Below are 26,534 nucleotides of genomic sequence, written 5' to 3'. Positions count from 1 at the left end.
ATATTTCTTTTTAAGGTAAAATGGATGCGTGCTATAATAAATGTTTTGACAAGTTTAAAAACATTTCAATAAAGTCTAAAGGTTTTAATTTATTCAAAATTAGGCATGTTTTTAAACGTTTAATATTGTTTTATTTCTCAGAGTATAACAATAACACAACAGATCTAACGCATCTCACGGTGTCTCACGGTAAATAATTGCACTTAATGTGTAGATACACACATTGGCTGTATTCCGATATTAACTGCCAGTACTGAAAATGTATAGTATCTGTGACGTGAACTATAAATTTTCAGTACTGCCAGTAAAAACGGAACATAGCCATTATGAAAGTGTGCACTCTTTACACTTTCTGACGCCATTTTGGCTCCAAATCGTTATACATAGGCCTGTTCGTGTTGCTGCCCTTTTTGAATTAATTTCTTTATCGTCTCTCTCTTTCTTACAATCGAATATATATTTATCTCATCTCGAGTGCAAAAATTTTTGGGGATTTCAAGCAACTCGAACAAACCTCATGTTTTATGAATTGCAGTATTTTATTAATCTAGTGACTTTAACCCACCCTCCAAGATTACGCGCTTTATGGGCAATTCGAATGCATTCATCATTTTATCCTTGTTGTTACCGAATGTTAAACAAGGATAAAGGCCCAGTTTCACAACTTTGGGTTTAACCCGAGTTTAGTTGAACTACCGTCAAGTTTAACGCCACGGTTAAACTTCTATCGCGTTTCACAACCAGATTTTAACTCTAGGTTACGTAAACCTATAATCTATGCGAAGAAACTTCAACAGACTTATCTTTCTTCTAGAACAAGTAGTGTGATTGGTTGTTACCGAAAAGTAGGGAATGAGATATTACAGGTTCTATACACCAAGGCAAAAAATAATGAACAAATTTAAAAGTTTTAAAGTTTTCTTCTTACATGTTTTCAAATCAGTTTAAACTAAACAATTAAATTCAATTGTTACTGTAAAAATTTACACTTTATTAAGTACATTAAACATTGGAACACTAATTAGAAAAAAATTTCTCATAAAATAAAGAACAACAGATTAGAATAAAAGACAAAATTGAGTTTTGAAAAAAATAAATAAATCTAAAAGACAGCCACTCGAAATAAAAAAAAACTGTTCTTTGGAAAAACACATATATGGTCATCGTAATCATAGTATGTAATCTATAAGTACTAATTTAATAATATTACAAAACTATTTTTACTGTTCTGTTTTATGAGAAATTTTTTCTTTGATTTCTCTTAAGACTGCAGTAACAGATTCCTTGGTTAAGCGAAATCAAGCATAAAAATCAATGTCATCAAATTCTTCAAAATATGACGGTCGTCTTCTAATTATTCTCGGGCGTCGATTTATTATTTGCACAAAATCTTCATCGTCAGATGACGATAACATATATTCCAGAGCCATATCTTGCAACATAACCTTTTTACAATTTCGTGGAGATATCAGCCATGAAGTACAATACTCGAAAGATTATTGAAAGCAGTGGCGCTGCAGTATTAAACCTCGGTTATCTACTTTAAACGCCCGAATTTCGCCGTTCAACTTTAACCGCAGTTTAACAACGTTAACCGAGGTTTAAGACAGTTGTGGAACACAATATTTACCGTAAACCAAGTTTAAAAGTTTAAACTCCGGTTAAACTAAGTTGTGAAACTGGCCCAAAATGATATCTGAGTAGAGTATAAAGCATGGTGGAAGGGATAGCATGGTGTGTGCAGTTCGGCTAAACCACGCCCACTTTTGCTCTGCAAGGGTTATAGTTAATAAGACAGCCAACTGTGAAAAGTAAAATTATTTAGTGTCATCCTGTTGGTATGCTGGATCTACCTTCTTTGTTTCACACATGTTAGTTTCTCTTTCTATCCTTGTATGTATATTTTCATGGCTCGATTTACATACGTCAGAAGGAAGGTGTGATTTGCATGTAAGTGATATTTTTTAATATTTTACAATTGAACAAGTTTGTTGTTATATCAAAATTAAATATTAAATTGGAAAAACTTAATAATAAGACAAGCAAATACAGTTATTTTTGTTCAGTTAAATTCTGAGCGTCCTCATTATTGTATAGATTTTTAGCAATAAAAAGTAAATAGGTAAAAATTAAATAAGTAAATAAATAAATAAATAAAAAAATAAAAAACAATAAAATTAAACCTAAAAAACATATAAAAATATAATAATACGAAAAATTTTGTAGTTATTAAAAAAATAAATATATATTAACAATAGACGCCATAAAGCAGATATGGATGGGGCGCGTGTATAGCAATATAGATATTTTTAGTTTATTTCTGAAAAATGTGTCTTCGAACTATAACTTCACCATACATGTTTGAATTTGTTGTTAAATATGCTATAAGTTTTGATATAAAGTAAATTTTAAATTTTTCAGAAATTTAGAAGAGAAGGAAAATTTCGAGAAAAATAACATTAAAAAAAATCTAAACAAAGTGTTATAAAATACATAAAAATATATAAAACTTTTATTTAAAACTTTTTTTTATATTTTTTACCATTTCGATGGTATTACTTAAGTATTAAGATTTTTTAACTCAGAAATTAAAAAATCAATTTATTTCAAGAGTGTGTTTTATCCTCTTGACAATCATATGGGCCCGTTGTTATACATATAAAAATACGTGTCCCACATTTTTATCTGTATTACAACATATTAAAAGCTTGTCAATTTCTTGCATACTCTTATGCTGTTTCCTATTTCTTTCACACGTGTTCTTACGATGAAAAGGAAATGGAGGAAACTAACCGAATGAACCGAATCTTCGGTTTAAAAATTAGTGTAACACTTCACGTGCATAACTGTTCCCGATAGAAAGAGAAGCAGATACTTGAATAAGTGCATGAAACAAGGATAGATGACTCAGCATACCAACAGGCTGACGCTAAATAATTTTGCTTTTCACAGTTGGCTGTCTTATTAACTATAACCCACCGATAGACGAAGAGGGCAAATTTTTAGAGAGAGACACGCGCGAACTGCACACACCATGTTATCCTTCCACCATGATATAAAGAGAGAAGCGACATTGAACTCCCACCACAACCTTCAGTATCCAATTGAGTCCTCCACCGCCATTTTGGGACCGCTCTAACGTCATCAAACACCATTCGTATCATTCTACAAACAGCTGTGGTCACAATATGGCTGCTCGCTTAGCCAATCAAGTATCAATCAGATTACCAATCAGAGCTTTGGACATCAATGTCGCTTCTCTCTTTATATAGGACTCTATAGGCGTGTTTTCTATTCCTGCACTAGACTGCACTGGAACGTTCTTTCTTGCTTTCGCTAACTTTGAAATATCTATCTATTTCATTTTAAGTGTACACTTATTTAGAGAGTTCAGGAACAGAAAACAAACGGTATATCTGAGTATATACACTCGTGCGATGTTTCTGAACGCAACTTTCATATTCTTTAATTCTTTAAACCATGGCGAAACCGGGCTGTACAGTGACGTCACGCCATAGTTGTGTTGTGCGGTTATGCGTTTGTGAACTTCCGCCATTGAGAGCAGCCGCGTTACGTCGAGAGCGCTTTATTGCACAGTGGTTGACCGTAAATATGTGACAGAGGATCGGTGGCGCACGGCCCAAATTTCGCGTGTTTCTCGCGTAGCGAACGATCCTCTCGTCGCCGGCGTGGTGTCGTGCGCGCGCGCGGACAGACGGACGGACGGACGGACGTATCCTGTCCGAAAGAGTGTACGCTCGTCGTTAGGCCCCACACCGGGAGTGAACTCGCAATCGCGTCAACGCACTCTGCTTGCGCGTATGTCGTGTCGAAATGGCCGGTAAGTAGTGCTCCAGCTACCGTGCTCCGTTCTTAATAAACTGGTGCATACGTGTCCGTACCGCCAACAACGCGTGCGACGTTGCTACGACGCGTTGCTGCTTCTGCTTCCGCTTTTGCTGGGCAGCTCGCTTCCTCGCCTCCTTGCCTCCTCGCTTCGCCGCGGCGAGGTAAATCTTGACCCAGATTAGGGACGCGAGTATCACCGAATCGCATCCTCTTCTCGCTCCTCGCGTAATTGTGCGTCCTTCGCATCCGCACTCCAGATTCTCCTCGTGCGCGTGGGGAGGCCGATACCTATGTGCCCGTCGCCGGCGGCGGCAACGACGACGGCGGCGGTGGTGGCGGTGTTGGTGACGGTGGTGGTGGTAGCGACGGCGGCAGCGGCGGCCTAAAAACACGATGGATTACGCCGAAACTTCAAGTAGGCTCAATTTTATCTTTTTTCCCCGTCGTCTATTTCACACTCTCCGTTCTCGTATTAATTCTCGCACGATCTTTAAGAGGATTTTGTGCCGGCCATCTTCACCTGTAATCCTTTTTCCATTCGTTCTGTCTCCTTTCCATTTGTTCAATCTCGTTTACTTTCCCAAATAACTTCAAGAAGACGAACTATTATGTCAACAAATGATTTCTTTACTTATTATGTTATTTGTAGTATGCGTAAATTGGAAAGCGCTTCTGCATATATTCTTTTCTGTTCGACGTCGCAGGTATCACAGCAATAATACTACAAGCTGACAAATATTTTGATTTGCTCCTTTCATTCTGATTAATATAATCTTTTTTTTTTTCTCGCCTTTTCTGTCTCTCTTTGCTTCAAGTCATGTATTTTGTACATGTCAATTTTTTTTATTTCATCTATGACTTTGCGACATGAGGAATTATGTATGCCACTTTTTTCTATTACTACATTGAAATTTCTAATTTTGGCATTGGACTGATGATTTCATATACATGAAGGAAAATTATTCAAGTTATTTGTGTTATATAAATTACTATTTTGAAACAGTACCAACAAATTACATTTTGTTTTCTCTATTTGACTTGTCTATTTAAATTATAGTTGAATTTTTTTATATTACACATATTCCACAGCCTATTTCCCATGCAAACATTCAATTTGAAACTTTTTTTAAACAAGTCTTAATAAAGTAAAAGGTGAAAATTATGTGTAGCATGTAACATTCCATTATCTCTCCATTTATCTATAACAATTTGAAAGTTGTTGAACAAAAGAAGTGAAAAAATGCACTGATTTCTCTGATTAAGATATAAAATGTGAGGTTATTTCAAAATAATTTTGTATTATATTTGCTAAGTCAGTATATATGTATAAGAAGAGATAAATGAACAAAAGAGATATTGTTTTAAAATTATACAATATTGTATTACAGGCAATGGTGACATACAGTGGTGTTTCTCACAAGTAAAAGGGACCTTAGAAGATGACGTTACGGAAGGTAAGTTTTGACTTGGTTTGCATAGCTCCAAAGTAGAGATGTGTAAATCAAGCAGAGATTATGAGATTGAATCATTTTTGATAGCACATTCGAATCAAATTTTCCTGGATTTCTATAATGTGATAATTTGAGCATAATAACTTCAATGACATTACAGTTTTTCTAATGGACAAAATAATTTATTGTAGAAATTTTAAAAAATAATTTAAAAAAGAATATGCTAAGTAAAAATTTATAATGGACAATAAGTCTGAGAATACTATAAATGAGGGTAGAATACATACAGGGATTATTAATTAATGTCCCTACTTTTTACTATAGGAGCACGCATTTGTAATTTCTAAAATAATATGTTAGAAATACGTATCCGTTGGTAAATCATGCACTTATGGTAAAAAATGAAGACATTCATTAATAATCACCCTGTATTATAGAAATTACAGTATTACACTGAAAAAAATGTTTTAATGAAAAAAATATTTTTTTTTAACCATATATTTTGACACAAATGTTTGTCCTATTTAACTAAAAATATTTATTTTTAAGTAAATGGGCATATTACCTTAAATATATAATTTTATATTTTTTACATTTAAATAATGATTTTACAAATAAGCTGATAATATTATTAAATATAATTAAATTGATTTCTTAGATTAAAAAATCTGATTATTTTGAATATAAAAATAGTCTAACAGTAAATATTTTCTAAAACTGCAAGAAAAAATTACTTGATTAAAAATTATTTTACTTCGTTTATATAAATATTTTAATTAAGACATTTGTAACTTGATTGCAAATAAAGAAGTTATTTACTAAGAACCCACTGAGCAAAGAATTTTTTGTGCTAAGTAAAATTTTTTTGTTTTAAGATTTTTTTCTCTGTGTACTATTGAAGTGACAGTACTTTAATGCCCCCCCCCCCCCCCATTAAGAAAATATATATATTAAACATGTATGTATAATGGAACATTTTCAATTTTATTTTAAATTCCATAAAATTATGATACATGAAATATGGCAACAAAACAGAAACACAATTTTTTAATAACCCATAAAATTTAGAAACGATAAAAAAAGTTTTGGAAATTGACAATTAGGCATAAGAATTGGTTAATACAAAATTTGTCACACAAGAGATATAAACGAAATAATCAAAATAGACGATGTATTTCAAATTAAATCATCAATAATTCAAAATGCTCAAACAAAATATTCGAATTTGAATCTTTTAAAGTCGAAAACGAATCAAATTCATGTGATTTAATTTGATTCAAATTATTCACATTTGTATTTTGAAGAGAATGAAGTACCTTTTATCTTATCAGTTTACATGTACCAAAATAAACAACTAATCGCGAATCACGACTTTGCTTATGTGTATATCAAGATCTAAAATTTATCCCTCCTAGTACACACTATTATTTTTTTTAAGATTTTCTAACTTATAAAAATGGAGTTACATTTAGAATTTAATTTACAATTAAATGAAGTTACATTTTTTCACTCATTTTTTTCCTATATATTTCTCAATGAACAAGTTTTTAGCATTGCTCTCTTCAAAATAATAAATAATGAACAAAATTTAAGTAAAAACAATGTTTAAAATTTTTTTTTTTTTTTTAATTTTGATGTGGAAAAAGAATCATGTATAATAATAATAATTTAAATGTTGTAATTAACCTCACTGCCACATTTTCATTATTATGAAATATTTAAAGAGAATTTTATAATTTATTAACGTTTTATACTCTGATATGAAAGTAACATGGTAAAACTTTATTTTTTTAATTCCAAAATATAATTTAAATTCCATTCTTTTTTATAAATATAATTTTTCAAAATTCTTATATTTTATTTGCAATCAAATAACTTTTCAAAAGACTATATTTTTAAAAATTACATTTTTAGTTTAAAGAAAACTATACAATCAAAAAATTTGAAAAAATTGTGTGTACCTATATTAATGATAAACTTAATTGTAAATTTTCGTTAAATTCTTATATTATATGAAAAGATTGGGGACTTCATAAATTTATCATTAGTTCTTTGTTACATATTGTGTATTAATTATGTTTACGTCAACAGTTTTATCATACTATATAAAATTATTTGTAAATACAGATTTTTTTTATTGCAGCTGATATAATCTCATGCGTTGAATTTAATCACGATGGTGATCTCCTTGCAACAGGAGATAAGGGTGGACGCGTTGTTATTTTTCAGAGAGACCCCATTGTAAGTGTAGTTATGATTATACGATTTAAAAGATGGATAAATTGCGAATAAACATTTGTTATTCAAAATACCCAAATATATAAATTATCCAAATAATTCAATTATCACACTTAATGATTTTGCCTGTATGTGTATCATATTTTGTACAATCTACTTTGTGACAAATTAATGCATCCTATGTGTAACATTTGATGATGCACATATAATACGAAGAGTGTCCGTAAATTAAGATCTCTAACGCCGCGTCGCAACGAACAGCGCTAGGTGAAATCCGACAATACGGTCGTGTTCCTTAGTTCTTCCTTCACAAAATGCCGCTTGGTAAAGTTTGCTCGGACGCTCAGTTTTGACATAGCAGCCGTACTGAGCGTCCGAACGAGCTCTACCAAGCGGCATTTTGTAAAGGGGAAAGCAAGGAACACGACTGTATTGTCAGATTTCGCCTAGCGCTGTTCGTTGCGACGCGGCGTCGTTGGAGACCTTAATTTATGGACATCCCTCGTAAAGTCCATTATAATACACTCCATTAATGGTGTTTGATATTTAGAAAAAATATTATAATTAACATTTATGTGATTTTATATTATCATTCTTGATATATGTGAAATGATGTTCGAGATTTGTTATTATCATATATTATTATCATAAATATGTCATTATCATAAACTCATTTGTTATTATCATAAACTATGTCATATTTAATAATTTGATGTTTGTCTGATCTTCTATCGAGTTAAACAGCTCTCTGTTAAATCTATTAGAAGTATGTTTGAACTTATACGATGACATCAAGTAAAATTTCTTAGATGGGCATTACAAGATTAAATGGTGCAAAGTTTCAAGCGTGATACTTGGGTTGTTACAACTCAATTTATTAATGTTAAGCTATTATTAAAATGATATATTATGAAGATTACAATAATTTTTTTTACACAGAGTAAAAACAGTATACCACGAAGAGGCGAATACAATGTGTACAGCACTTTTCAGAGCCATGAGCCTGAGTTTGATTATCTAAAATCACTAGAGATAGAAGAAAAAATTAATAAAATTAGATGGCTAAAAAGGAAAAATCCTGCCCACTTTTTACTCTCCACAAACGATAAAACAATCAAGTTGTGGAAAGTTAGTGAAAGAGATAAAAGAGTGGAGGGGTATAATACAAAAGAAGAGAATGGTACGATACGTGATCCTGCCTGCATTACTGCTTTGAGGGTAACGGATTTCCTAGATCTATATACTTTATTCTGATTTTATTGTATAACATTACACACAAACGCGCAACAATAAAAATAACTTTTTCTTGTATTTATTATGAGAGAAGTAGTACAATTATAATTGAAGAGCTTCTTATAAAAATTAATCATATTTATTTTTTTTAAATCTGGAATATGGTACTATTTTTTATCAGTAGCGACAACTATGAACAATTTTGTTCAGACAAAAATCAAACAAACACGGAAAATATAAATATGTAGTAATTATCAAATTTTTATGAAGTTATTTAAACATAAATATGAAATATGAATAGTTTTAATGCTTAGAAGCATCTATAAAATTCCTCCTTGAAAAACTGTAAAGAAACTAATAACTGTTTTATAAACTATTAAATTGCTCGTCAATTTAATAATATTACATATTCCGGCATCATGTAATAACTGTTTCAAGCTCGACGAATATGCAGCGCGCAGTTCGTATAAGCCAGAAATCGTAAAAATTATTATTCAGCACTGTAATCGATATAGGCCATTTCATATTTATGTTTGATATTTTCATTGAACTTTAAACTTATTGTTTTTATTTAATTATTTTTGTTTTGAATTTAATTATTTATTTTTTAAATAGATCCTTAAAATATTAATCAAAGTCTAAAACTTTGTACAGGTGCCAACCATAAAACCAATGGAGTTAATGGTAGAGGCATCACCAAGGAGAATATTTGCCAATGCGCACACCTATCACATAAACAGTATAAGTGTTAACAGTGATCAAGAGACATACCTCAGTGCTGATGATCTTAGAATTAATCTTTGGCACCTTGAGATAACTGACCAGAGTTTTAGTATCCTTTTTTCTCTATAATCACACATGCATCAGTATTGTTTTACAATGGATAATTTTTTATATTTATAGGAATATTAAGTTGATGGGTTTTCAGATATATTATTTTCCTAACCATAGTATACAGATATAGTAGACATTAAGCCAACTAATATGGAAGAGTTAACGGAAGTTATAACTGCGGCAGAGTTTCATCCTGCAGAATGCAACGTTTTGGTGTACAGTAGTAGCAAAGGAACTATTAGACTTTGCGATATGAGATCTGCTGCTCTCTGCGATCAGCACAGTAAGCTTTTTGAGGAGCCTGAAGATCCAACTAATAGGAGTTTTTTCTCAGAAATTATTTCAAGCATAAGCGATGTAAAGCTCAGTAATTCCGGAAGATACATGATCAGTAGAGACTACCTCAGTGTGAAAGTGTGGGACTTGCAAATGGAGACAAAACCAATTGAATGTTATCCCGTAAGTTTGTATATTTTGTGATAGTTATAACAACGACGTGTATACACGTATCCCGATATATATATATATATATATATATATATATATACACACACACACACACACACACACACACACACACACACACGCACGCACGCACGCACGCACGCACGCACAATGACCGGTCATGTATAATAGAATAATTTGTATATTTTTACTTTCATTATTCAAATTTCCCAACATAAGTAGACATTATCCATTGGCCATTATTAATTATGTATAATCAAATTGGTGTAATGTACAAACACACACATATATCAGGGTTAAGTAGAAACTCTTCTTATAAGTTAAAAAGTTAATAACTTTTAACTTATAAAGAAATACCCCTAACTCAGAAATTCAAAAAATTGTGAAATTTTTGTATTACGTAGAAGATGTCTTAACATGTAATAAATTATTTTTTTATGCTGCAAAAGTTTACTCCGAAAGAATAAGATCAACCTTTGAATCTTATCTCATTTTTTAATTTTTATTTTATTATTTGTTATCAAGAAGAGATAGAACAAAATTTTAGAGGGAAAATTTAATTCCTTTAATAAGATTTATCGATTTATTAGGAAACTTATCAATTATTTAAAAACTGATAAAAGATCTATAAAAAGCAGGAGCAATATATTTTCAATATTTTCATGACTTCTTTATAATACGGTATAATACATTAATCCGTCTTTCACTTGACCCTTTGCGTCACAGTGTAGCCCTGGGAGCTACCGTTCAAGGTTATTTTATCAACAAATTAATTGTTTCTCATATTTCTTTAGCATATTTGGTATTGCTAGATTGCTAAAGGTTTCCTCTAAATAATAAAATAAGTTTTAGAATAATATTTTAAATAAATAATTTGTTGTTAATAAATATATACCGAAAAATTGTTGTTTTTGCAGATTAAATTTGTTTGTATAAAATATTGCCCTATAATCTATACCTCAAAACCTCTATCTGGGGGTTTTTGAAGTGATTACGAATCTGATGTCAAAAATTAAAGATGAAGGATCCAATATGGCGGACAAATTTATCAAAATCAACTGGATTCGCTTGAAATTTGCTATTTAGGGGTTTTCAAGGTCGCTGATTACAGCGTATGTGAAGTTAGCACCTCAATTTTAGTTTTCGAGAGTTCTGATTAGAGTTTCTGATTCATTTCAAAAAGATTAAGAGTTCTGCTCAATAACGATTTCAAAATTAAATTAAAAAAATGGGGTGCTAACTTCTTTTTGAAATTAAAGACCGAATAGTTTTGAAGGGCTTGATAGCTTCATTTTACGAATGTCTAGAGTTCCTGAGATATAAAAATAATTTGTGATAGATTAAAAAAAAAATTAAAAAATTTTGAAAAAAAATATTAGGTGTAATAGTTCTGTGATATTTCAATTATTATTTTACTTGTTTTGAAGAGTTCTCGATGATTTAAAAAATCTAGATCGAAAAATAAAAAAGTTCTGACTAATAACAAAGTTCAAAAGACCGACACAAAATTATATGTATCTTGTTATGTAGCCATCTGATTGCGTTGAGTCATAAGACTTTTCGTTAGAACTCGTCGAAAACTATCCAGAATTTTAATTAGAACTATTCGGAATTCTCAAAAAATTTTCGCTCGAAACTTAAAAAATTTTTTATTACCGTTCAAATGTCGGATATCTTGCAAACCGTTGATCCGATTGCGTCATAAGTCTTTTTGTTAGAACTCGTCAAGAATTGGCTAGAACTCTAATCAGGGGGTCGATTGCGTATTCCAAAACCTAGTGAAAATAGTAAAAGTGAGCTCTCACTCGATTGGCTACTTTTCACCATAGTGGAAATGCGACATTTCTCACGTGACATTGCTCGGCAAGTATTTTGATGTCGAGTTCAATCAAACTGTGTCGAATTTGGTCGAGTTTGCGGAGTCTTGTATCGTTTCAGAATGGAGTACCTTTTATTTTTTATCGAGCAAGAGAAAAATGCGAATTAGAAAAAGAATTAGAAAAAGAAATTTAAATTTATTAAGAAGGAGATTGAGAAATACTCAGGATCCTTTCAATATTCTAGATAATACATTGTAAAATTGTATAAAGTATATAAATAAATTAATAATTATATAAGTATATAAATAATAAATAACAATAAATAAATAATAAGATATAAATAATATAAGTATATATTATAAATAAATTATGCAATATTTACGCACCGTTTTTTTTAAATTGGTATCTTTCTCGAGACACGCGTCGTCAATCGTCAACAGCAGGGACTTTGAGATTATTGGAGATTATTTAACTCGGAGGCGATGCACCGTTTTTTAAAGGTTATGTGAAGTATTCTACCATTGCTCGCACTCGCATTTGTGATTTTCACTCACGTGAGCATAAGGATATGCATTTTCACTATGCTCATAGCCAATCGCGCGTATTTTTTCATGTGAGATGAAAATACGAGAAGTGAGAAAAGTCGACAAAGATACACAATCGACCCCCAGAACTGTTCGAAGTTTAAGAAATTTTTATCTTCATGAAATAAGGAACCTGCTCTAAAAAATATTAAGTAGACTTAAAATAAAAAGTAGAAGCAATATTTTGTACGACTTAAGTAAATATGTATTGAATATACAGAATGTATAAAAAGTGTGGAAACCCCTAAATATTTCCATTCCCTTGCATTTTACAAGAAAATGTTTCAGACAAAAGTTGTAGGGTTTCAAAAGATCTATTTACTGATCTTTTCAGTTTGATAAGATCAGGGATGACGTCGCCAAGGTCACATCGAAATCACATTAACTTTTTTAAATGGAGCACCTTATTTTTGCTTCCAGAATCTAATAGCTGTTGTCAAGACTTTTCCAAAGCCCTACAAGAAAGTTTATTTCTGTTAAGTACTTTCCGAGTTGTAAGGCTTGAAAGCTACAGTGTACTGTAACTTTCAAGCGTCACAACTCGGAAAGCACTTAACAAAAATAAACTCATTTATTGTGTTTTAGAAAACTTTCAAAATTGACTATAAAAAAATGCAATAAAAAATATAATGTTAGGGTATCGGTAGTTCCCTAATTAAAGGGTATCGGTACTTTTCTAACATTCTATATTTTTTATTGCATTTTCTTGTAGTCGACTTTGAGAGCTTTCCAAAACACTATAAATAAGTTTATTGTCGTTGAGGACTTTCCGAGCTATGACGCTTACAAGTTAGAGTACACTTAATTTTCAAGTCTCACAACTCGGAAAGTACTCAACAAAAATAAACTTTCTTGTAGGGTTTTGGAAAGGTCTTGACACCAGTTATTAGATTGTGGAATCAAAAATAGGGTCTCCATTTAAAAAAGTTAATGTGACCTTGGCGATATGACGCCTTTGATGTGACGCCATCCAAGGTCAAACTGATAAGATCAGTAAATAGATCTTTTGAAACTCTACAATTTTTGTTTGAAATATTTTTTTGTAAAATGCAAGGCAATGGAAATATTTAAGGGTTTCCACACTTTTTTTATACACCTTGTATAATGTTATGTACATATAATAGTATCATATGCAATTGCAAGTGTGTTTCTTACACACTACATCATTTGCGTTACATAACTATATATTTTACTTTACTATTTTATTACATATTTTTCTTATAATGATTGTGTTTTCATGATTTTATAACATACATAGTTACATGTAGCGTCACTATTTTCGCGCAGGCATAATTAATTGCACAAGTGCATTAAATGCATAAGACCGATAGGTATTTATCATTCATTCGCACTATTCCAATTACATAGACTACCATTCCTTAAGAGATACGGTTATTGTTTCATATGATTGAACAACAGGACAAGCATTGAAATATGGAGGTTTCCGCCTTTTTTTGGTTCATTATTTAATTCGCTCGAATTAAGTGATTTGATATAATGAATTTTTTTATTGATTGAGTGAATTGTCTATATTATCTTTTTTTTTATTTTATCTCTATCGTATCATCAATTAAATCAAGTTCTAAAATACTGAATTTGATTGAGGAAGTGAATCTATGTGTATCTTTCCTATCTTGTTATCTGTGACGAAAAATCTTATGATTCAACGCACTTGGATCAACGCTTTGCAAGATATCTGACATTTGAACGGTGGTCGAAAATTTTCTAAGTTCCAGGATGGAAATTTTTTGAGAGTTCCGGGTAGTTCTGATTAGAGTTCTTAACAGTTCTCGACGAGTTCTAATAAAAAGTCTTATGACGCAACGCGATAGGATGTTTACATAAGATACATATAATTTTGTGTCGGTTTTTAAAACTTTGTTATTAGCAAGAACTTTTTTATTTTTCGATCTAGATTTTTTTTAATCATCAAGAACTCTTCAAAATAAGTAAAATAATAATCGAAATATCACAAAACTATTATATCTAAACATTTTTTCTTTTTTTTCAAAAATTAATTTTTTTGGATCTATCAAAAATTATTTTTATATATCAAGAACTCTAGACATTCGTAAAATAAAGCTATTAAGTCCCTCAGAACTATTAGGTCTTTAATTTTGAAAAAAAGTTAGCACCCCATTTTTTTTTTAATTTAATTTTGAAATTGTTAGTGAGCAGAACTCTTAATATAAACTATAGGGAACTCTTAGTTTTTTCGAAATGAATCGGGAACTAATCAGAACTCTCGAGAACTAAAGTTAAGGTGCTAACTTTACACACGCCTGATTACAAATCTGATATCAATATAGCGGACGGAATTTTTTTTAATTAACCAAATTTGCTTGAAACTTTAAAAATTACGTCACAGTGATCTGCAATATTACATCTAGGATTTCAAATTTTGTATTTTAGACGTTGGATTTTTAATCAGAGACATCAAAAACACTCGAATAACAAGTTCATGCAAATTTGATTGCTTTTGATAATTTTGTCCCTCGTATTAGATCCACCATTTTGAATTTTGAATTTTTGACATTGGATTCGTAATCAGCGACCCCAAAAACCATCAAATATCAAATTTCACAAAATTATATTCACTAAAAAAAAGTGACGCAAAGAGTTAATTTTTATTTGTTTATCTAGAATTAGTTGAAGTTAATTGTTTTTGATATTGTAGATAAAATATAGAAAATCCGGAATGTATTTCACTTTAAGTAGGAAGCCATTAGTGCCACCATTGACTGGCTATTATCTATTTTTATTACAATAATATACTATGTAATAAGAATATTTATAGAATATGACAAGTACCATTCAGTAAACTCTAATTTAACATCTACCGAAAATAATGTTCTTTTTTAAGTTCCAATAAGCACATTTTTTAATATATCATATAATTTCAGTTTCCAATGATTTACGAGTATGAATATTATTTATGATATTGAATGTTGTCATAAGCATATGAATTATGTTCACTGTATTAACATTTTATATACATGAACAATTTAAGATATCGAAGTATAAATGAAGAATAAACTTATTGTAACATGTACAGAAGACTGTAATAATGGCTTCTCACTCCAAATTGAGCTATGTTCCAGCTTTTTATAATGTATTTTATATAGAATATCAAAAGCAATTTCAATTAATTGTAAATAAGATTATGAAACTTACATTAATTATATAATAAAAATGTCATGAAAATATCAGAATATTGTGGATATATTGTTCCTCTTTTGTTTACATTTTTTTATAATTTTTTAAACAATGTTAAGTTTTCTAATCAATCTTATTAATAGAAATAAATTTTCTTTCTAAACTTTTGTTCTATCTCTTTTTGTTGGTAAATAATTAAACAAAAATTAAAAATAGGCTATAATCTTCAAAGATTGATTTTACTAATTCAGTGTGAACTTGAACAGTAAAATAAACTTATTACATGTCAGAATATCCCTCACATATTACCAAAATTGCATAAGTTTTTCCTAGTTGGGAGTTTTTCCTAGTTAATTTCAAATAAATATTTTTAATATCAGTTACTTTTAAAACACAAAAACTTCTTAACTTTTTTCCCTAAGTTAAAAAGAGTGATGGAAAATTTCGGCTATTTTGTGGTCTTCAAAATCCGAATTGAATTGTATGCTCCACGATGCTATATGGTCATTAATCTCAGAAAAATTTTTAAGTTGAATATAGGAATAGGTTTAGAAATTTGGGAAATTGAGATAGCCAAATTTTCAATATTGTCTGAGCGCAATAGATACGAAAAGAAAGTTAAAACTTTTTGATAACAGTGGGATTTTGATTAGAATTAGAATAGTTTTTTATCTACACCATATTAAAAAGCTCTTCCACCCTTGTTCAATTTTTTTTTTAATGATAAACTACTATCAAAAAATAGTTTTTACCTAATTTTACAAAAACAAATGTAAATCCGAGAAAATGTTTTAAATAAAAATTGTGTGTCTTAAAATTCTGCATGGAAACCATATCTAAAAATAGTTTCTGAAAATAAAGGCAACAAAATAACCGAAAAAATACGTTTTTGCCACAATTTTACACTTTATGTAAAAGAAAAAATTATTAAAAAAATATATTTCTATATAATAATATTTAAACAAAAATTAAAAACAAATTCAAAGTTCGAGGTTCCTATGAATAACAATTCAAGTTAGGCAAGACGAGCTTAAGAGTTGTGCTGGGTGTTGTGCGCAAAAAACAAAAACAAATGCCAAATTAAATAAGTAAACGTTTCAACCTTTAATCAACGGTCTTCCTCAGTACAAAACTTAAAAACATTTACTTATTTAATTTGGTATTTGTTTTTGGCGCACAACACCCAGCACGGCTCTTAAGCTCGTCTTGCCTTATTTGAATATATTTTAAATATTATATAAATTTAATTTAATTAATAAAAACAGATACAATATTATATATTTATTTAATCCAATTTGTAATTGTTTTATTATTTAAAATAGTCTAATTTTTAAAAATTACGACATTCTAATTTAATAATGCTTATCAAGATTAACCTTAATTTTAATTAATTTAACTAAGAGTGCATTTGGTTTGGACACTCACTCGCTGTAAACGCTATTTTTCACCATTTCTTTTGGCGGCTAAGTGCTTATACATCTACTAATGAAGTCATATTTCCTTTGGCATTTGCGAGCGTTATAAAAATAACAAAAATGATTCATATAGTTATGTTTTGATAGTTATGTGTATCAAAGAAATTAATAGTGTTATATTGATTGTTATAAGTAATAATATGTAATTAATTATAATTACTTTTATATTTATTATTTTATTTTTACATTATTTATACATTTGTAATTATTTTTATATTCGTTAAAGCCTATTCAAACAAAAGCATAGCTAAAATAATCATATGCATAATAAAAATTACCTAATTGTGTACATATGTTTATTGTAACTTTTTTGGGGTTTGTGTCTCATTATCACACGCATCTTCAACTTAGCCGAAATTGCAGTTATGCAACGCAGTTTATTGTAAATTGTAACTAGAAATTTGTTGGTTAGATTCTTACACGGATAGCAACACAGCATTCGCCACGTATCGCTTTGGACACTTTCATGCTGTAAGCGTTTACGTTCTCTCTCCTATCTCGATGAAATAAGCATTTATGAGCACGAGTTTATGACGTCACAATGAGCATGTTTAGCAGACTCATCAGTTGAGTGAGTGCTCGCTGTTATTGGCTGCGTTCAGCAGAAAAAGCAGCTTTGCAACTGTTGTAAAATTCTTCAATATGATTGGTTTGTGCATTTAGATCTGGCAAGAACTAAGGGCAAGAACCAATCGCATCCAAGAATTTTATAACAGTTGCAAAGCTGCTTCTTCTGCTGAACGCAACCACTGTTGTATTCTTCTAGATTTAAAGGTCTGATTGAATAATCTAGAAGAATTTAGTGAGGTGCATGAATAAGTATCTTTTTTGATGTAGCTCTAGTGCAAAAGTCACAGCAATCTTAGCTAGACGAACTCACTAAGCACAATGACAACACATGATTAATTAAATTGCTAAAGTTTCCATACTGAAAAAGGAACTCATTCATATACCTTACTGTACATCAACAGGTTGAGTCTGCTAAATGCAGCCAATGGCTGCGTTCAGCAGAAAAAGCAGCTTTGCAACTGTTGTAAAATTCTTTAATATGATTAGTTTGTGCATTTAGATCCAGCAGGAACCAAGGATAAGAACCAGTCGCATCTAAGAATTTTACAACAGTGGCAAAGCTGCTTCTTCTGCTGAACGCATCCAGTTGCACGACCGCTCACTGAGAGCGTAAGTAGAAATTAAAGACGATTGGTTTTTACCTTTGGATCCAACTAATGATTTTTAATTGCTATTTACGTTCTCAGTGAGCGGTTGCACATCTGGATGCACCCATTGACTCGTTGAGACCGCGTGTGTTCGAACGTGATTTGTCCGTCAAAAATTGTTTGCAAGATTGCTGGCGCAATCGATAGTCTGCATTTCCCTATATTCAATTTTATATTTCTTACTCAAAATACTTGTAGGATTAAATCTATATATGAGGAATGGTTGTATCATCTCTATTCACTACAGTTGAGGACAAATACCAATAAAGAAGTTACAAGTCATAATTACTACATTTACACTTTTAATCGGGTTTAATAACATCAGTTGTAAATCTGACCAATCACAAGTATTCCTTTGAAGAATGGAATGATTATAATTGGCTAAGCAAAGCGAACAGCATCAGTGAGCGCTTCCACGCATAAGCGTCCAAAATAAACGCAACCTAAATTTAATTTTTCGAACTTTTAACTAGGTTAATTTTTCATTCAAGTAATTTTTAATATAACTAAATTAATTTTCAGCTGTTAACTTTAACTTAATTATTTAGAAACAATATCAATCTGTTTAACCTTGATATATATTCAGAGTATTTTATTTTCATCAATTCAATAAATTTTTTATGAATTATTGATGACACAAAAAAATATTTTAGATGAAAATGGAACGGTTTTGAGGGTGACATATTTTTATTACGGTTTTTTTTTCTTTTTTTTTAGGTGGAGGCATCAAAAATATGAAGGTCATCGTTATTTTTTTTAATGAAATTATTTATTTATATGTATAAAATTATATTTTTTGGTAAATATTTCCCTTTATACACTCAATCCTCAAATGACTTCCAATTAATTTTGATTTCGACCTTGATCTTCAAGAGAAAATCAATGTTATTGAACCTTTCCTGTCGCTCATTATTTATTAAAAAAGTTATACACATTTTTTATAAGTTGAATGTAATTTTTGGACTCAGAGTATATATTTCAGCGCTATAGGGTATAATATCCATTAACTAATGTTGTATTATTAATAAATAAATTGTATCAGTTGTTTTGGTAAAATTGCAAAACTCCCCCTGCTTACAGAGCGAAATGAGGTCTACAATTGTACTGTTCCACATGGGTTTTCGACTTTCAACGTGAAGCGAAGTTCACCCCCACACCTCCATCTGCTTACGGAGCGAAATGAGGTCTGCAATTGTACTATTCCACATGGATTTTTTGCTCTCTACCCGAAATGAAGTTCACTTTATATTGTTAAATATGTCTTTTTGTCCAAAAATTACGTTCTACTTATAAAAAAATGTTTTGTTCATAACTTTTTACTAAACAACGAACGACGAGAAAAGTCAGTAATCTTGATCTTTTTGAAGATCAAAAATAGTACCAAGATCAGTCGGAAGTCGTTTGTAAAGGGAAATGTTTATTGTTTACGAAATATTTTATACTGTATTCATAAAATACAAAACAAACCATTAATTTTTTGATAATTTGTATCTTAATACTTTTATGCACAGAATAATGAGATAAATCAGTTGGTGTAAAAAACACGCTTTAAAAAAATGTTCAACTTGCGATATTCAATCGGTATATTTTTTTGAAAAATAACCATGTTTTCTTTTTTATTCAATTTTTGACTAATTGATTCATCTTATTACTCTGCACATAAAATTATTAAGATACAAATTTTTAAAAAATTAATAGTCATCTATCAAGTTTATTTTGTAGTTTATGACAAAACATATCAGAATAAAGTATAAAATATCTCGAAAATTTATTAATTTTTCGAAAATTTTACTTTTATATTTTATATGCAAAATAATTCATGCAGGGAAATTATATAAATGTAGAAAATCATAATTTTATTTTTCAAAATGGTAACTTTTATATCTTATTGGTGCTTTCATTTAAAATAAAACATGAACAAAATATGTTCTGCTCAAAACCGTCCATTTCTATCTGACGCATTTTTGTATCAGCAATAATTTCTGAGAAAAATTTATATATACTAGATTGATAAAAATACGACACTCTATATATATTCTTAAAGACGGAACTATTAATATGTTAATATACTGTTAATATTTGTAAAACACTGTTGTCTGTGTAACAAGCTTTTTTGTTATTCGATAAACGGTTCCTACTTTATTACAAAAAATATATGTATGCTCTTATAATTGTTGATATAACTTTTTATTACAACAGGTGCATGAATATTTGAGATCAAAATTATGTTCATTGTATGAAAATGACTGTATCTTTGACAAATTTGAATGTTGTTGGAGTGGTAATGACTCTGCTATTATGACGGGCTCTTACAACAATTTCTTCAGAGTATTTGATCGTACAACTAAACGCGATCTTACTTTAGAAGCAGCACGCGACATTGCCAAACCAAAAACACTTCTGAAGCCAAGAAAGGTTAGCTACATTTATGTTTTATTCATAAGAATTTTATTCATTGTACATCAGCTCGAAGTTCAAATACTTATGTTTGCATGTGATTACATAGGTATGCACCGGTGGAAAACGCAAGAAGGATGAGATTAGCGTCGATTGTCTAGATTTTAATAAGAAAATACTTCACACTGCATGGCACCCATCTGAAAATGTGGTGGCTGTTGCTGCTACGAACAATCTCTTCCTATTCCAAGACAAGCTCTAGCATATCTGTATGCAAGTATGTGAATGAAATTTTAATTAAATATTAATTAGAAATTAGTCAAAGCAGATTACATACACAATTAAAAAAAAACTTAATACCAGAATAAAATTAATAATTTTTGGATGCTGTGTACGAATTTTGTTTCCAAATTGCTTCATGTTACAATTTTGAGACCGAAGTGGCAAAAAAGGGTATTTTTACATTATTACATTTTTATTATAATTATATGTGATGTACCGGAAATATTTTATTATAATTGAACTTAAGTATTTTGTTAGGATTTTCAACCATTTAACAGAATTTTTTTATGTCGGCTATGGTAATTAATAAAAAATAAATATGATTAATGAAAAATTAAAAAAATTTATATATGATTTTTTGTCTTAAATTTAAACACGAATTTGACATTTATTTAATATCATGAGCGACATAAATTTTTACAAAAATTTGAACTTTTTTTCTTAATTTAACATACTTTATATTGAATCCATTTTAAATATGTCAAATTTGACATTAAATCCATATTCAATGGTCTAAAAAACATTATGCTTAAAAAATATAGTTAAAATCGCAATTTTGAGGTTCTTGAGTAGTTGCCGCGGCCATATTGAAATCGTGATATTATAAGCGAGAAATCACACGTAAAAATTTGTTGCGTGCCACTTGTGAATAAAACGAAATAATGGGATCGTTTTAACACACTTGTAAAAATGGGCCTCAACTATCTTTTTCCTGATAATCAGTAAATAGTTGTAAAAAGTACATGAAGTGAAGCCTATTTAGGCAGGAAAATACACGAACTGTTGAAAAAAATGAAAAATATATTTTTACAAATAAAATTCAAAGATAATTTTATTTGCGGCCCATTTCTATGAAGTTGGTAAATCCGAGAAAAGTCACATTTTCACAGTGAAACACAAACGAAGTGACATACAAGACAAAAGAAGAATGTTAAAAATAAGCCATTTTTCGCCTTGATGCGACATCTAAATTATTTATTGGAAGAATTTAGAAAATCCCACTGTTTGAGGGATCTTCTAAAAACTAAAAATAATAATTATTTGTTCATCAAATCCAGGAGAAGTTATGAAAAATCGAGATTTATTATTGATTGCTGAAATAGTCATATGAATATTTTTTAACCCTTAAACACATAAGTGGGAGACGTTCCCGAAAAAACTTTACTTTTGTGCCATTTTATTTTAGTTAAGCAATGAAGTTGGTTAATCTTAGCAGTCGATAAAGGAGACTTCAAATTTTTTTTCCACCTAACTCGAATCTTTTTTCTGATTCCGTCTTCACATAGTACGCGATCGAAAATCTAGGAGAATTTTCAATATGTGTTTAAAGCTTAAGCTTTATACTATTAAAATAAAATTAATTATGTATTTACATGCTAAAATAAATGAGTAGTAAATGTAGAGAATATGCGTTTTTTGATTCACGTAATATACATAATATTAGAAAATTCCTGGAACATTATTCACACTTCATTTAAGAAAACCCAAAATATTTAAAGTGTGAATACTGTTTCTTCAGTAAATATTTTCCAAGTGTTGAGGCTTGAAATGTACAGTACTGATATCTGCTGTACAGTGCTGTAGAAAATAAGAGAGTAATAACGAATTCGGTTGGACTACACTAGTACGCACTGGTGCAAATTAAAGCCGCTGTACACTGATCTAACTTTGTTTAAAAATAGAAAATAAAAATCTTAAATGATGAAATTTGTATTTTACTAAATAGTATAATAAAATATCGATTAAGGGTTTTCACAATTTAATCTGTTTATATATTTATATTAAATATGTATCTTTACGATGGTTTTAATGTGCACCAGTGCGTACAGTGCGTCCAACCGAATTCGCTATAAAAAAAGAGACGAAGATGAAAAGAAATAGATGAAACAAAAAACAAACGAAGAATTAAAAAATATAAAGAAAGAGAATGTGTGTGCACACTCACATGCACGTACACACAGAGATGATTCATACTACTGGAGTGACGAACCGTGGAATCTTTGACCTAGTTTACACCGAACACTTGACACGCATACTAACAAGTAACTTTCTATTAAATTGTTTTAATTTCGACAATATGTGTAAATGTATACGTGATATCTATATTTAATTAATTATCTTGATTCATATTGTACCAGCTTAATATACTATTCATTAAATTTATTACTGAAATTAAGATAATTGAACAGAAAGTTACTAAATATTACGCGTATCAAGTATTCGGTGTAAACAAAGCCTTTGTATCTCTATCTTTGTGTCTGATGTGATACATACGCACACACAAAAGAGATGTAAATATGACCGGACAATCTCCGCGTGGTACTTTTAGGTAATGCTAAAGCTGGTTATACATTTCAAGACTTCATAAATTGAAAAATAGTATGTAAACGCTTCAAATATTTAAGGGATAAGACCTTTTCGGACACCTTGTATATATGAGAATCAAAAATTCATATTGTCTACATTTACTATTCATCTTTTTTGGTATGTAAATATGTAATTTAATTTTATTTTAATAGTTTGAAGCTTAAAAACACTCATATGACTAATTCAGCAATCAATAATAAATCCCAATTTTTCATAGCTTTTCCTGGATGTAGTAGATAGATAATTATTATTTTCTGCTTTTAATAAATCCCACAAACAGTTTTCAATAAATAATTTAAGTGGCAAGACGAAAAATGGCTTCTTTTTAACATCTTCCTTTTATCATCAACATGTCACGTTTAGTATTTTGGATGAGATTTAAAGTCCGAATTCAAGCCGAAACAAGATTTTTTTGTGTCGAAAATCTCATTGATACCGAGTCTTACCGAAACTCGATTTTGATATGTAAGATATAACTTGTTTCTGTAACATATTTCTACATTTACAAATTTTTATTAATTTTTCATTTTTTTAAATATAATTTAATACAATACTACACAGCAGAAAACATTTTATACATTTGATATTTTATGTTAAAACCGGTCCGGGTATAACATTTGTGTTAGATTTTTAAAAATTTGTTAATTTAATATAATAACATTTGTTGTAACAAGAACTTGTTACAACAAATTGATATTTAACATTTCTTAACATTAATATAACATAATTTATGAGTTTCCAAATAGTGTCAGTGTTATATTTTTTAGGTTAATTTTTTGCATAATATTTGTTACTTTCTAATATATACATCTTGTGTTAAATTAACATAAGTTTAATAGAAAAAGAAGCAGCCGGTAATCGCTTCATCGATTTGATCGCATAGACTATACAATTGAAAAAATAAACACTTATTATAATTATTGAGACTAAGACCAAGATGAGATTGTCGAAATTAAGTCGATATCAAGACGAGACCGAAAATTTCAATATCAAATCGAGACGAAATTTTTTCGTTTCGACGAGACCGAATCACTAGTCACGTTTCATGCCTATTCTAATTTTTTTCCACAATACTACTGCCACCGTCAACGTAGAAATTCTCGGTCATCTAATAGTCTTAATATAATAAAATATGTGAAAATCATTTTTGCAACTGTTTATTTTTCAAAATTGTGACGTGATGAAGCACTTTGAAAGATTCTAGATTCATATTTAGCGTCCAAAAAATCGCAATGGCTAAGCCCATTCTGGTGTTATTTTTTTTATTATATTGTTATCATAAAAATTTCCATGCTTGTACAATTGTTCATGACACTGGTAACAAATTAATTGTCTCTTGTTCATAGATTATACAACGGTATATATTGACGTGAGTTAAGCACGTTGAACTGAAAATTCCCAGTGAAACCACGGGTGTCCGAATAATAGTGACGATAGTCAACTACTAGTTTGTCAGTAGTTGACTGACCGAGGAGTGGTGTACGTAGCGCCGTCCACGCAGCTCATATTCATACATGCTATATATACATAGACATACCAGAATTGTGCACCTCATACTTTGTCGTGTGCATATGTTTGAAAAAAAGAGATGTGCAAACATGAAACACATAACTTTCCAAGATATCAATGAATTTGCTAACTCAAATATATTCGCAAACTTGTAGAAAGAGACGTACGCATTCGGCAGAATATGTGATTCAATTCGCAGACTCGTGTTGGCAGTTACGACTTATAAATATGGTTAGTAATCATTTGCTTGTATTATAAAAATTGTGCCATTGCGCAGTGTAGTCTATATGTGACTTCGCTACAGACTATCAGAGTGTTTGATTAAATGCGTTGATGAAACAGGCGGCAGAGTAGAGCTGGGATTACGATACGGATCATGAGCCGTTCGTCTTGCGATTTATGTACAATTCATATAAATACGTGCTACAAACTTTAAGTTTTTCTTAATTAATATGCCTAATTAGCATGAAAAAGAAAAAACCAAAATGCGAAAGGGATCAATCGTGCCAATGAGATCAATATGTAATTATTATAATAACGTAATTTTACTTATTGTGGCATTTAAATTATGAACTAAAGGAAATACGCGATAATTGTCAGAGCAAATTTTCTTCCTACAAATCACTTTAAAATTAATGATCGATCAGAGTATTGCTGACCTCGACAGAAGAATACAGAGTAAGTAAATGAAATTTACGAATAAATAATGACAATTGACCACTATGAAGAGTTAGATATTTGGAAATAACCTGTGTGTCTACATTATTTGTCTACTATTTACAAATTTGGTAACTTTGTTAAGCGCGCGTGCGCATAGGCCTATTTTCTTATTAGTTTATTATTGTCGCCAACTAATTGTTTCTCTCAGTCGCCAATACGAGTCAAAATGATGATAGAAAATACAATAAGTTGGTATCTTTCTGTATATTATATTATATATATATATATATATATATATATATATATATATATATATATCTGAAAAAAACCAAATGTTGCTGCACTAAATACAAGCAATAAGTGGCGCCGATTTAAAACAGTGTATAATAAAATATCAATTATCATTTTTTTTAAATACCGTATGCCCTGATCGAGAGATATGCGGAAATCGCATAGATATGAAATACAGATTTTCTAATCTTTCTTAACATATTGATACACTCTTATACTTCTACAGATATAAGCGGCAATTTCGTACATGGCTAAAATAAACCTAAAAGTGCATTTGTGACGATGGTAAGCTGGGCTTGCAGAGTTTATATAAATAAAATATTTGCTGAATAATGTACACCAACATAATGTAACTTTGATAAATATCCAAATCATAAAACAATATTCGTGTTGAAACTCATTCACGGTTTTTTCTACAATCTTTTTTATAAGATAGACCCCACAACACATTTAAGAATATTTTAAAATTTTTATCTCAAGTAATTTAAATATTAATACACATGTCTGAAAAATATTAATTCAAATTACAGTTCCTAATATATAACCGTTCAAACATTACAGATTTTCCATATTTAATCATATTATAGCCATTTTTACCGTGATGCAACATGCCATAAATTTCCATGTAGCATTAAAACCATATTCAAAAAGTTGATGAAAAACGAATCTCAAGCAGTGATGGGAGATGGAAAGATCTTTCTCGCGC

At 30.0% G+C, this 26,534-nt stretch overlaps 1 protein-coding gene across 2 annotated transcripts; it reads left to right on the top strand.

Moving 5' to 3' along the window:
- The first annotated feature begins 3,396 nt into the window (after positions 1–3,396).
- LOC105206803 (protein phosphatase PP2A 55 kDa regulatory subunit) lies at positions 3,397–26,228 on the top strand. Of its 2 annotated transcripts, none has more exons than XM_039458366.1 (9): positions 3,397–3,841; positions 5,238–5,303; positions 7,444–7,541; positions 8,478–8,756; positions 9,426–9,603; positions 9,730–10,064; positions 20,522–20,737; positions 20,829–20,996; positions 24,715–26,228. In XM_039458366.1, exons 1-8 carry the CDS (start codon positions 3,835–3,837, stop codon positions 20,979–20,981), a joined length of 1,332 nt encoding a protein of 443 aa, XP_039314300.1. In that variant the 5' UTR covers positions 3,397–3,834; the 3' UTR covers positions 20,982–20,996; positions 24,715–26,228. The 2 variants fall into 2 exon arrangements, with proteins under 2 accessions (XP_039314300.1, XP_039314299.1); XM_039458365.1 differs by having other exon boundaries at positions 3,398–4,264.
- The last annotated feature ends 306 nt before the right edge of the window (positions 26,229–26,534 follow it).

Source organism: Solenopsis invicta, chromosome 16 (assembly GCF_016802725.1).
Source record: "Solenopsis invicta isolate M01_SB chromosome 16, UNIL_Sinv_3.0, whole genome shotgun sequence".
In the NCBI taxonomy this organism is placed as follows: Eukaryota; Metazoa; Arthropoda; class Insecta; order Hymenoptera; family Formicidae; genus Solenopsis; species Solenopsis invicta.
Note: the sequence above shows the minus strand (reverse complement) of the source record. Positions and strands in the feature narration are given on the sequence as shown.

Excerpts from the sequence above, each read along its gene's own strand:
- LOC105206803 (XM_039458365.1), top strand. The coding sequence starts at position 4,243 with ATGGATTACGCCGAAACTTCAA. Across the intron at positions 7,542-8,477 it reads TTTTTCAGAGAGACCCCATT|AGTAAAAACAGTATACCACG; the intron begins GTAAGTGTAGTT and ends TTTTTTACACAG. Across the intron at positions 20,738-20,828 it reads CACTTCTGAAGCCAAGAAAG|GTATGCACCGGTGGAAAACG; the intron begins GTTAGCTACATT and ends GTGATTACATAG.